Source organism: Scleropages formosus, chromosome 7, assembly GCF_900964775.1.
Source record: "Scleropages formosus chromosome 7, fSclFor1.1, whole genome shotgun sequence".
NCBI lineage: Eukaryota > Metazoa > Chordata > Actinopteri > Osteoglossiformes > Osteoglossidae > Scleropages > Scleropages formosus.
Window position 1 is genome coordinate 10,395,341 of NC_041812.1, and position 13,971 is coordinate 10,409,311.

A 13,971-nucleotide genomic window follows, 5' to 3' on the forward strand; every position below is an offset into this window, starting at 1 on the left:
TGCTCCTATTACCACCGGGACCGCTCTGGACTTCGCCTTCCGCATCTCGTCCAGTTCTTCCTTCGAGAGAACTCCCAGAATTCCCCAATGTGGCGGAATGGGCCTTCGTCGCGTCCTTGAGGTCGAGGACACGTGGACAAAAATAACCGTGGAGGCGGAGCTCGGCGACCTAGGCGGAACGTGAACGCGCACGGTCCCGGTCATCTCCGACACCGCGCCGTCTCCGAGCAAAGCCGCTCCGCGCGAGCCTAAACTACACAGTTTTCATGCGCGGCGGCACCCCACCTGGCAGGACGGCACTTGTTAAAGAGGGAAGCGAAAGGAGCCGCGCTGCAAATTCAGGGGGACAAAGAGACGGAACGACTCCTCATTATCGAGGCGGGTCTCATAATTAGGGCCCTAACAAGGTGACGGTTACTTTATTATTTCACAGACCGTCCCCATTAGCCAGATCTGACTGGCACCTCAGATGATGGACTCTGTGAAACCAGCTCCACCGTGGACCTGGACCTGTAATTTATGCCTCCTTGCATTCAGAGATGATTGTTTTATGAAAATTTCTGATCCTGACATCGTGATGTCTAAGCTGCTCAAATGATTCCAGGCCTGCAGGGTTTGCGTTGGTCATGTACGAATGACCGCATTTCACGTTTGGTTTCTAACGGTGAAGAAGCAGCACGTAGCTGAAGGTGGTCCAGGTGACCGGCTGAGCGGCAAAAAAAGACGACAAGCTGAAGGCGAACGCTGGGAAGACCGAAGAGCTGCTGATGGACCTTCGCAGGTGGACAGGAAGCCTCTGGTCCATCACTGGCTTTGACCTTCACGAAGTGAGCACCTCCTGCTGTGGTATCCTTGAGTAAGGTACTTAGCCCAAATTGATAGAGTTAAAAAATATCCTGCTGTAAGTGGGTAAATCAGTGTCAGTAGCTTAACGCAGTAAGTTACCACAGAGAGAAGAGTCATAAATAACTGTGAATATAAAGATTTGGGGGGGGATGTGGTGGCGCGGTGGGTTGGACCGGGTCCTGCTCTCCGGTGGGTCTGGGGTTCGAGTCCCGCTTGGGGTGCCTTGCGATGGACTGGCATCCCGTCCTGGGTGTGTCCCCTCCCCCTCCGGCCTTACGCCCTGTGTTGCCGGGTTAGGCTCTGGCTCCCTGCGACCCTGTACGGGATGAGTGGTTTCAGGTGATGATGATGATGATGATGATAGATATAAAGATTTAAGGGACTCGAGGTACAGCTCAGTTCAGCCAGAGAAGAATGTTGAGTTGTTTGAGTGATGGGAACGAGGCGGGCGAGTGCTGGTGGTTTAGACTAATTTTACTTTTCTGTACTGCTAAGCTCGTGGTGGTTCTGTACAAGCGGTCCCCGATTTACGATGGTTCAACTTACGATTTTCTCCACTTCACGATGGTGAGCTGGCGACAGACGTTCAGTAGAAACGGTACTTCGAATTTCGAATTTTGATGTTCTCCTGGGCAGCGACAGCGATCCGCGTCTCCCGGTCTGTCACGCAGAGGCGTGCAGCACGTGTATTAAATGCATTTTCGACTTACGATGGGTTTCGCGGAACGTGACCCCATCTTAAGTCAGGCACCACCTGTAGTCTTAACTTAAAGCCAAATGGCCAGTTTTCACCAAATTTAATCATTTATTCTCATTAAGAATTTTAATTTTGGGTTATTAAACATAGAGCCTCCAGCCCTATTCCTGGATCACACACACTCCGGTGCGTCACCCTTTTCCGTCCACAAGGTCACATAGAGCAGTATGCAGCAAAACAGTGCACGTGTGTGTGTGTGTGTGTGTGCGCGAGAGAGAGAGAGAGAGAGAGAGAGAGAGAGAGACACAGACTCACCCTCCCCCCAGCCCTCCTCATTCTGTGCCAGCGCCAGCTCGTCCTCCGGCACACTGCTGTCCCCGTCTCCGTCCCCGGCGTCCGGCAGGCTCTCCTCCTCCACGATGTGAAGCTTGTCCTCGTCGTCCGAGTCCGACGCCTCCGCCACATTGCTGTAGTTTGTGACTGAGGGGAGAACGCGGCCGGTCAGGGGTGCGAGGGACCGTCCCCGCCTCGCCCGGCACCACCTGTAGGAAACACCGCTGTACCCGGTGCGGCGAAGCGAACGGCGACACCTGATACAGCATGTTGTTCATCTCCACGGACACCGAAATGTCTTCCTCTCGCAAGAGAGTCACGTTATTAATAATAAATAAAAAAGGTGCACGACGGCTTTCGTGCGGCAAAGAGACCTGCGGTTATTCATAGACGTTACATAACGCAAAGTGCGGTTTTCATATTTCATTCTCAAAGCTGTTAACCGTTTCTGTCTTCCTGTCCCCGCACAGAGCCGCTTTTCATTTTCGGACAGCCGCGTTTCCCCTTCAGGAAACGAACATTGCGCGTAACCGTGACGACCGCGCAGCCTTCAGACTAACCATCGCATTAATGACCGCGTCGCCATTACTCGTCCTCTTGCACATACGGTGTCGTTACATTTACATTTGTTCGTCGAGCCGATGCTCCTCTCCAAAGCGACTGACGACGTTAAGCCGTTTCTACAGCAGGGTAATTTTGCCGGAGCAATTCCGGTTAAGGACCTCGCACAAGGGTAATACAGCTGTACGTGAGATTCGAACCGACACCCTTTGCATCCGAAGGCAACGGCGCCGACCGCTGTATCATCAGCCGCCCCGGCACCGGCGTAAAAGTGAGTCCGTTGGGTGGAAACCAGCTTTGCTCACATTCACTATGTGGTGAGCAAGTGTGATGAGGAAATGAGACAGCAAGATGTAGGACACCTGTGTTGCTGTGCTTCGCTCTTCTGTCCAGTTCCTCCTACACAGGTATTCCCCAGGTGAGCTCAGACTTTCCACCAGTACTGTACATTGCCGTTTCAAACACGGACCACGCTGGATCTTGTTCTTCCCGTCCCCTGAAGCCCTTCGGTAGATCGCAAGGTCATTTGCTCGGCACGCGGCGTAACCAAAACAACTTGCGCAGTTTATCGCTCTGTGTGTCACTGTGTGAGAAGAGCGCTCTGTAAAAACAGATTGAATTGAATTTCCCAAAAGCTGGTGTATGAGAGCAGTTCCCCTTCTGGAATTTGTACCCTCAACCGCCCTGAAGATGCTGTAGTTAAGAGAGGGGACTGGACCCGCCGGGGGGTGAATTTCGAGGTCCGGCTGGGGCTCTCGGAGCAAGTAATCTTTTGTGTTTGTTAAAAATGTATTCATTACAAATATTTTCTAAATAAATACTTAAACATATGTTTTAAGTTTATTTTTAGCGTTGTTCTCACCAGACTGAACGGTGTTGCGAGGTGTGATGAACAACAGCCGTAGTTACTGCAGCATAAGGCACCCGGTAGTCGAGGAGAGGAAAACAAAAAAGTCCCAATGCAAAGAAGGGGGGAAAATAAACCTGTAGAGGTTAAAGCTACCCCCCGTCTTGGGCTTCTACTGTGGTGACGGGGGTTCTGCGTAGATACGTCTAACGGGGAGAACATTAAATGGCTGACAAGGACAGCCGGTAGCGTAGTGGTTAGAGCTACTGCCTTTGGCCCCCAAGGTCGCACGTTTGATTCCCTACCTCTGGCTGTAGTACCCTTGAGCAAGGTGTTTACCCTAAATTGTTCCAGTAGCATTACCCAGCTGTATAAATGGGTACGTAATTGTGACCTTAACAGCGTAAGTCATCGTGGAGAAAAGCGTCAGCTAAATGAATAAATGTATGTATTTAATGGAAAAGACTGACCGCTGCAATTAAAAAAAAAAACCCACAATAGAGGAGGTGGGGATTGACCATGGATGTTGAGGGAGTTTCCACAACCCGGTGATGCATGTCTCACACATCACACAGAAGAGAAGACCAGTGTTGTCAGACTGGAGAAAACCAGGGGTGGTGGTACAGCAAAGCTGACCGATAAATGATGTATTTACTGTGTAAACTGCAGGTGAATTACAGTCAAAATCGAAACGAAATGGGTTATTGGCACAGTTTGTCTACAGGGCTGCAGTCATTCAAGAAACCGCTGTTCTCTATTTCTGTGTCAAAGCGTCACACCGCGGTATGCAAATATGAAGATGGGCGCAGTAAGGTGTAAAAACCTCTAGTAGGCACAGAAGAGGGAGGAGCCAGCTGCCATCCAAACTAGCAGGACCAGAAATCGCCGTTCCTGCCTGGCAAGGCCGTATTCGCTCACTCTGAGATCTGATAACTACGGTGCCCCAGCTGCCCCTCTTCCGGGGGAAAAGGCCCACCAATCACAGCGCACCAAGCTGAGGGGAAAAGTGCTGTCTTCCGACAGTGGGAGGAGCCTGTCAGGATAGTGGGAGGGGCCTGTCAGGACAGTGGGAGGGGCTAAAGGGGGACACGGGGCCTAATTCAGCAAAAATAAGCACAACAATAAGCATTTTAACATCCAAAGTGATACAGTCTATCTGCACATAAACATTCAACATGGCATCGCAATCATCGGTAACTTTTCTCTTTAGCTGCAGGTTAATCAGCAAAACAAAACACTAACAAACACTTCCTATAGTTAAAGCCATTTCCAAGCATACAATTCTTGGATGTGGTGAATAAAACACATTTAACAAATAACAAGATTACCGTGAAGCGAAAATCCCATAAAACCCATATATGATACAGTGGAATGTTAAGAGGGGAGAAGTGAGGCCGGTCACGTGACCATCGTTCCGGTGCACGAGGGACACAGGTGAATCGTACTGTTTCTATAATAAAGAAAGAATTAATAAAGAAACACTCTTTGCCTCTTTCATTCACAGGAAAGCAAACCGAACACCCACCGACGTGACACAGGAATCTCTCCCTGCGCCGCCTATACTTGCGGTTTAGTCTGCGTGCTGAGCCAAGGTGACATTTCCCTCCCCCACCTGCCTGCGTTTTCCAAAGTGACATCATAAGAAACACGAGGCGCGGCTCGGGTTCCGCGGAGAGCGACGGGAAGGGGCTCGGGGCCGACGGGAACACCCGGACCCGAACCGGCGCGATCCCGCGACCTCGGACCCGAGGCCAGGCTGACGCTCCCCTCCCCCCCGAGGAGGACGTCCTCGCGTCCTCCGGCGGGACGGGCGGCTTCTCTAAGCTCGGTTACAGAACCGCAGAAAGTTCCGGAATAGAACAAAGCGAAGACGGAAGGTGTGAAAGGACACGGTGGGCGGAACGTCGTTTTGAAAACCTCGCGGTAAACAAGGCCAACTAGTAATTTGTAGAAACGATGACGTGTGCGAGAGAGCGAGCCCGGCGGAGCGCCTTTTCGCTCTCTGTACCCGACTACACATCTCATTGTTTCGGACAGGTTGTCATCTTCTCAGCAACGCACCTCTGGGGCAACCCAGGATGCGCGCGCACACACACACGGTATACTCAGAAAACCCCCAGTTCTTCCATAGGGTAAAAATGAGGAGCCAGTGATGTACTGGGTAGCGCTGCTACTTTCCACTCAGAAGAGCAGGTTTCATATCCCACCTCCTGTTGTGGTACCCTTTATCAAGGTACTTACCCCAGACTGATAGAGTAAAAACTTCCCTGCTGTAAACATAGGTAAATCGCTCTACGTAGATGAACGCTAAGTCACTTTTTGTGATATTGCTAAATTGAACGAAATATACCGTCTCTGCTAGTGATATCACAGGTGCGCAAGGGACAAAATGAGGATGTTCAGACCTGGGGGGTGGATGGGTTCAAAGCCACACTTTTAAAGTAATAAAGCGCACGGGCATTTGTTATTGCTGCCTATTTTTGGAGCCGGGATCCAACACCCACAACTCGCCAGAGCTGGACACGTCTGGACAAGATAAGTGCCTGCAGGCACTTGAGTGTGAGCTGTGGAGGGGCAGTGAGTTTGGCCCCTTCCACACCCTCCCGGCTCATGTCTGGACCAAATGAGGTACTGATGACCACATCCCGGTTGTGCCCAGACACGACCGACCACATCCAGACACACCCTAACACCGGTTGGCCACACCCACGCACTCCTCGGCCAGACCCCGAACCCAACCGGGTACCTCATGTCTCCACCCAGACGCCCCCTGGCCATGCTCCGTTTTGCCGTTACCGCGCAGCATGGCGCCGAAACCGGGACGGGACCCGCACGGTGCGCATCTGTGACCCAGCTGGTGAGCAAGAGACAGGTGATTTATGGCTAATGCCTCCTCGTCATGCCAAGTTGTGTTTGTTTAGCGGTGCTGTCTTTCTGTGGCCACAGCGCCGACTCTTTAACCATTCCAGCCCCACGCGCTGTTACGACGCCCCCGTTTTCTACAGCGTCGCGTCATTCGGCGTGGGCTTCTTCGGCGGATCCTGAGTAACGCAGACCTCCCTCCCACAGAGCATCCCGCTCCAACTGGAGTTACATTCTATGTCATCCTGACAGCGCCTCCTAGGCTCCATCACATTTACCGGGATCTCTGATTTATGAAATTAATCTGTTCCTGAAAATGGTGCAGATATTTCCCACTGTTTTAAATGGGGAAAATAATAGTTTGTTTCCAGCACATCCAAAAGCCCCAAACCACCCATCCATGCATTTCCAATAACTGCTTTTCTTGATCAGGGTCACGGTGATGTGAAGCCTATCATAAAAGCATTGGACGCAAGGCTTGGGGGGGGGGGGTACACCAAACCCCAAACCGATTCCCCCGCCAAAAAATCAGTAAAACACCCATATCAAGCCATGATTTCAGCACAATATGAAACACATTTGCATTTACATTTGTTTATTTAGCAGATGTTTTTCTCCAAAGCGACATGCATCTCAGGAAACGAGGCAGAAGTGCATTACACCCATTACCATTGCCGTCCTACTTCCAGACCATTCTCAGATAACCCATGGCAGTTTTCTGGAGTTTTATGCTCCAAGTAATTCCCACTTCTTTTTTCAATTGATTTTTTGGGAGAATTCTGGGGGAGGATGATGAATAAACCCAAGAGGGATCCAGTGAGCAAATTGCATTTATTGTGAACAACTTTCCAAAACTGCACACTGTTGCCAAAATGTGCATACATAACCCAAGAAAGTATTAGCTAAACCTTTTATGCTAATTGCTCAGCTTTCTGTGGAATCGTTCATAAAGCAACACACCCAATATGTCACACAGACACTCCTGTGGAATTCCTAACAGTTCCCATAATACCCCAGTCTCTTAACGCAGCACTCTTACACCAACACATGGGGTAATCTGGATGCAGACTCTGCAACTATGAGTAGTACATTACTGCACTTTCAAATTTTTATTTGACACGCTTTGGATACGTAAGTACCTTGGATCAAGGGCATTACAGCAGGAGGCCCCGGAACCTGGAACATCTGAGTGAAAAGACGAGGCTTAGGCTTTGACCGCTACGCCCCTACTGTCCCTTAGAGGGTAGTGGAACAGGAATACAGGGACTGCGTGATCCCCATCGCCGCCTCCTGCTGGGGATTTGGGTCACAGGGCACCAGGTGTGAGTGCGAGGTCGGAGGAGCCTCAGCTAATGAGGCATGATGGTCCAACCCCCACCACACACACACACACACACACACACACACACACAGGATTTCCCCACAGGAACCAATATGTTCACCCCCCATCTTTGTACAATGCCATCATCCTACAGTGAATGTAGAACCAACACACAGTTTGCTTGGATGCTTTAGCTGTGACGACTGCAAAGTGACAACCACATCTTGCGATGACTCATGGACCAAATGAACGGAGCGAGTCTTCAGGCGGTTTGTGGAAACCCCACAAATACAAATACAAACGGCTCATGACATTAACCTTTAACCTTTCCAACCACCGCCGTCCAATAGCGGTTCCATTACTGTGGTGTGGGCGTCACTGCTGGGGATGGAAGAACCAGAAGCCATGAGCAAACATGCTCAAGACTGGAAGCAGGAACTGGTGAGAGTTACATTTATTTAGCTGATATTTTTCTCCAAAGCAGTTAAAAAGAAGTGTTAAGCTACCTACACTGATTTACCCATTTTTTACCACAGCATAGTCTTTATCATATCAGTTCAGGGGACCATGGTCAAGGGTAATACCGCAGGAGGTGGGATTCGAACCTGCAACCTGTGAATCCAAAGGCTCTAACCACTGCACCACCTGCTGTCCTGTAGGATTCGTCAAGTCTCCTGCGTCCGCCTAATGAGCTCGGCCTGTTCCTGAAGAGCAGGACAGGCCGCGAAGGAAGGGGATTAGTCACAGCGGAGCAAGAGGAGCGTGTCCACCGGGCACAGAAAGAGCGTAAACAGAGAGAGCAAGAGAGAGAGAGAAGGAGGGGGAGGGAAGGAGGTGACGTGGGGGGGTTCTTCTCTCGGAGCAGATGTTCCTATGGGGGACACCTGCCACCCCGGAGGACAGTTGCGCCTCTGTGTTCGAGACCCAGCGGAGTGTCACCCCGACCCAGGTCTGTCCACCGAACAAAGACCTCCCCTCTGCTCCTCTTCACTGGATCCATTATACACTTCCCCCACCGGTCGGGAGCCTCCAGGAAGTGTGTCCCCCACACAGAGATCATTCTGGAACTCTGGCAGAGCGCTTCTCAAATCAGTGGGCTCTACCATTCTCTCACCCTGAACTTGTGGTAAAATTGGCGTACACTTACTGCGCTGTGTGGGTTTGTGTGTGCTGACCATTTTCAGCGTTTCTATCGTTTTGCGTTCGGTGGCGAAGCAGGTTCGAGGATGACCGCCGCCCTCGGGAAGGATGGAGTGAGGAAGATGGGGGCAGGGCAGCATTCTCGGGACCCACAGAGGATGGCGCGTGTCCGCTCTTGTAGACAGCATCCGGCACAAGGGGAAGGGTTCGAGGGTCCAGCTCTTTTAGAATCCATCGGCATGACAAGGGCTGACCGCTCGCACAGCGTGAATCATGGACGGCGGTCAGCAGCAGTATGTAGGGTCACATCAGGCAGAGGCTGTCGGGGGCAGTCAGGGGCTTTTAAATTCATCTTCACACAGGAGCTTTTTAGCTCCACAGACGTCTCATTTCATTAGTCATCGTGCAGCGGAGATTCTCGAGAGCATTAACCGTGTTTTAGCTCCCCGTCTCGTCCACCTTCCTCCCTCTGTGTTCTAAACTGGGGCAAATGGGCTGCGCTGCCGAGAGACGCCGACACAATGGGGTGAGTCACCGTAAATTTGACAGCGCGTTTTAAGGATGGTCCGGAAAGCCCGGAGTCCAGGGTTCGGAACACGACAAGAGACCTTATCAAACCTGACCTTTAGTTCTCGGTGCGTCTCTGAGCTCCGCAGACGGCGAGACGTGTCACCGAAATGGCTTCATCTCCAACATTCCTTGGAGACCAAATGAACCAGAGGGCAAACAGCTTCCAGAAAAGCAAGCGCGTCCAACGTAAACATGGGGTCACACCCATTCTCAGCAGGGTGTGCGGCAAACTCCAAAATCCAGTCCGTCCCAGATTGAGAGGAAAAAGCTCATTCGCTATATGGGGCTGCCACCTTTGAACTCGCGTGTCACAGGTTTGAATCCCACCTCTTTGATCAATAGCTCTTACCCTGAATTGACACAGTAAGTATTACTCTTCCCAAGGCAAAACACCTACCGTTCAGTGGGGTAATTTTACCGCATCAGTTCAGGGTAGGTATCTCGATCAAGGGCGCTACACACTTTCTCCGTAATCCGCCTGAGCGCGCACGGACATTTCCCTGGTTCCCGCGGTCACCCCTTCATCACACCCACAGGACAGAGAGCAGAAAGAAAACATGGTGCCAGAGACAGTCACTGAAAAGAAAAACGAATAAAGGCGTGCATACGCGCTTTCAAACACACACACTCCTGTTCCCTCCTCCCAAAGTGTCCCTTGTCTCTTTCCACACCTTAAGGCACCTGACTTGACTATAGGGGCTCAGCAGTGAGCGTCGGCGCACTTTTGGCAGCACCCAAAGCATCGGTCCCCTTTGCATCCCGCATTTGACACCAATCCTCCATGTGTCTGTCGCCCTTTTGGCAGAGTGAGTCTTCAAGAGCGCTCACATAGCGGTTTGACTCGCTGCTCCTGATGCGCACCTCCTCCTCTGCCTGTGTGCTCAATGACAAGCAAAAAAAAAAAAGGTAGACTAATGTGGTCCCCTGGCACCAGTATTCTTCCTTAACAGACAAAAAAAAAAAAAAAACATTTTAGAACCAGGAAGCAGAAGGGTCTCTAATCACAGCTGATTTCATTTTTTAATTTTAAAATGTTCATCAGGAGGTCGCTGGAAAGTGGCCCAATCAGTAAATAATTCCAACCCAAAAAGCATGTCAAGGAGGCCTCACCTGTTCTTTCCAGGTGTGAAAAATTAGCTCATTGGGCTACTGTCCAGTCAGCAGTTGGATTTTTACCAGTGAAAGCCAGGCTATGTCACTTTCCATTTAACTCACTACCCTTAACCACTCGTCCAAGTCAGGGTCACTCCACTTTCCATTTAAATGATGACTAATTGTCCAATTTCCTTCAGAATCAATAAAGTATCCATCTAGCCATGTATCGTCTGTCCCTCTACCCATCTTCCTTCCTTCCTTCCTTCCTCCCTCCCTCCCTCCCTCCCTCCCTCCCCACCCACCCAATCTATCCATGAACTTAACTATCCATCTACCTACTCACCCTTCCATCCATTTATCTGCCTCATGTTGGACACATCATCAGACAGAAGGATAGATGGGTACACAGACCCCACAGACTGTACATCCCTATTCACCACTATTTTGTATTCTTCAAAAGGGCTGAGCACTGACCGAACACTGGCTACTCAAGGGTGACAGCGACATATTTCATATCTTAGGATCAATCAATACTCACCCACAGGACAAAAAAGACCCCTGAAGACAGGCCGTTCAGGCTGAGCGATCTCCTCGGTAGTTTAAAGCCAATTACGCCATCACCAGGGAGGAGTGGATGAGGTGGATTCGAAATGGTGACAGTGATTTAGCTGACCAGAACACCAGAGGTAGGCAGCATTTTGTGACCAGAATTTGTGGTCAGGCACAGATGTCTCTCACACCCTCCCTCAACCCTTCCTCTAACTTTGAAGGGTCTCGCTGCTAAACCTCCGCTACATTTCCCTAAGAGAAGACTCTGGCCACACGGGAAGCAGCAAAGGTCCATCTCAGATAAACCCAACCTATTCAGACCCATCAAGAAACAGCAGCTCTGACAGTTTATGCATCGCTTCAATGCCCAAGTTCCTGCAGGCCTAAATCCTCTGTTCCATTAAACAAATAGAAGGGGGGAAAAAAAGATGGAAAATGAAAATCAATTTGATAGAGTTTGCAGCCATGGGCGACATGGTCCTGACCTGCAAGAAGAGGCTGATTCAATTTACCTAAGAAGCCAGCTGTCGGGGCGGGCAGAGCCGCTTGCGTGCCGCTTTCCTTTCTTCCCTCTATTCTTTCTCTTGTGTATAATGTGTGTGTGTCTGTCTGTCTCACTTTCGCTCTACTGCTCCCTTTTCAGGACTGTTCCCAAGTGGCTTGCTGACCCCACAGGATCGTCCCTGTCCCATCCTGCTTGTTTGGCTCAGCACACAAGAAATATGCACTTCTGGGATGGAAGAGCATGTGCAGCATCGAGGCTTCAGAGACTCCATAAAAAGTCAGCCTCTCGAGGGTTGATGGGGGGGATGACAGGGGGAGTGGCGGGGTAGGGGTAATCACGGGAGGCCGCTGCAAGTCTCCTGCAGCTCTCACAGCACGCTTCCTCGTTGTGGGTGTGGTGCACGTGTGTGATGTCTGTTTCATGCTGACATTTGCTGCTCTACTTGTATGAATTATGCAAGACTGTGGCCAGGTTTGATGTTTTTTCTTGTACGGGAAGATGTGAGCATGTGGACAAGGAACGCATCGCAGAGCTTCCAGTCAGCAGCAGTGAAGCCCACCGCCCTCCTTCCTCCAGTGGTTTCTGGTCCATGACTGGGCTAAATTCAGACACTGCCATTGCTGAGCATCCTCTCGCACCACAGCCAGTGGAATTTGTTCAGCCGTTACCCCTCATTTGCACTTTGGGCCATGCAGCATACAGCTCGATGGACCAATGTGAGTCCCCTATGACTGAGACTGGTCTAATCAACCTGCTCCAAGGAGATACCTGAGATCATTCCTACCAACAGCCGTTTGGCTTTATAATGAGTGCTCTCATCGTGGGGGCAGCACTGAACTGTTTGACCCCCTTTTTTTGCACAATCTACATTAGGCATTAAGCTATCGAGTCAATGTAAGAGTTTGATTAGGTGCGATGCTCATTAGTCCATCGGTTAGAGTTGTGGCTCCTTCACTCGGGGAATGGATTGAACCCTTTTTAAGTTGTGTCAGTCTATGTAGGTGAAGATACGGATGTCACCATTTGGCTGGACCTCTATATATTCGAGATGGAGAAATCCACCCCTTGCTGGGATGTCAAAAACTGTAGGAGACAAATAGCACGATCTCACAACAGGCGGAGTCCCTCTTTGTTCTTTGAGCAACAAAAAGACAAGGAAAACCAAAAATGGGATTATGAGCGGCCAGATTCGACTTCTGACACAATAAGCTCTTTTCATCCTTCTTGAGTCTTTAGGGTGAGTCCTTCAATTCCACCTCACAAATAAGACCATGCAGCTAAATACGTGGATTTCGCTAGTTAACTGCCATTCGGCTCACTTTTGGTCTCTGACATTTTGGGCAGATGTGCAACCCCATAATGGAAAAGCCAGTCGGGGAGTATGATGTGTCTGCTCAGAAGCAGTAGAAAGGGTTGCATACTAGATGGTTGCAATGAATGTTCTTGACCACCACCAGTGTAATCAAGGCCCTCAAATCCAAATGGTTAATTTTACTCTGAGCCTTTTGATCTGCACTGAAAAGCAGAAATATTCTTTTTTTTTTAAAAAAAAAAAAAAAATAATAATAAAAATAAAAGGATGAAAGGGAAGGTTCCAGAATGTGTCCAGGCCATTTCATTTCGAGGGCGTCTGACAGTTTGAAGGTGGTCTTGGAACAGGTAGTACCGCCTGGGGGAGTAGTTGTCCCTCCCGACCCACTCTGGGCACCAAACACAGGACAGCAGCAACATTCACAGGGGTAGACTGGAAAGAGGTGCTCACAACCTCTGGTCTCATGCCCCAAGTTGACAGACAAAAGGAGTCAGCTGCACGAGTAGGGAGCGCTTCACCAAAGCGTGACTGCCTCGGCCATTTCCTTGGCCCTACCTCCCTCGGCCATATGGCCTCAGACTGCTGGAGAAACATCTCATTTATATAAACACATTTCCTTCGTTTCCAAAGTGAACAAGCAAGACGGTCGCAAGGTGAGTAAGACAATCGCTCAAAACGTAATGGAAACAGCCTTACACCTTGACATTTATTCCTTTGTGGGGCGTTTTTCTCCAAAGGGACGCACAAATCATAGTAAACTGGGAATAGGACAATAACATATCAAGAGTTACCGATGCAGACATGCAGCTGTCGAAGCACAGCCCATGTGTCCAGTACCAAGAATTTTATCAAGACACATTACAGCTGCACATGGAATTGATACAAATACAAAGGTGATGACGAGAGATGATGTTGGACTCATTTAGGTAGCTATCGGGAGATCGGGAGAGAGATGGATCTCAAAGAGATGAACGAGACCTTTCTTAAATACTGGGAGGAATTCTACAGCTTTGAGGGACAGAAACAACTTATTCCAGCACATCGGAGGCAAACCAAGAACACACAAGAGTTTTGATTTTGATCCCCTTGTGAATGGGACCATCAAGCAGCAGCAAGAGGTGGAAGAACACCAGCAAGGCTGTAGTGAGTAATCAGGTCCTATAGGTACTGAGGTGCAGATCCTGTCTATATTACTCAACAAGACTGTTGGACCTGATACTGGCAGCTACAGGAAGTCAATGGAGAGACACGAGGAGGGGATACCCATGGGAATGCTGCAGCAGGCCAAACACAACTGACACACACATCACAGCACTATGGAACATACAGAAAT

At 49.9% G+C, this 13,971-nt stretch overlaps 1 protein-coding gene across 4 annotated transcripts in view; it reads right to left on the reverse strand.

The window, feature by feature from the left end:
* The window catches only part of LOC108937578 (zinc finger E-box-binding homeobox 1-like), a 38,216-nt gene that overhangs the window by 13,210 nt on the left and 11,035 nt on the right, over positions 1–13,971 (reverse strand). For 3 of the 4 annotated variants that reach the window (XM_029253340.1, XM_029253338.1, XM_029253339.1), the window contains exon 2: positions 1,859–2,023. In XM_029253340.1, coding sequence (XP_029109173.1) covers positions 1,859–2,023 — 165 coding nt within the window. The remainder of the gene's footprint in view (positions 1–1,858; positions 2,024–13,971) is intronic. The other variant, XM_029253341.1, reaches the window with a different exon arrangement.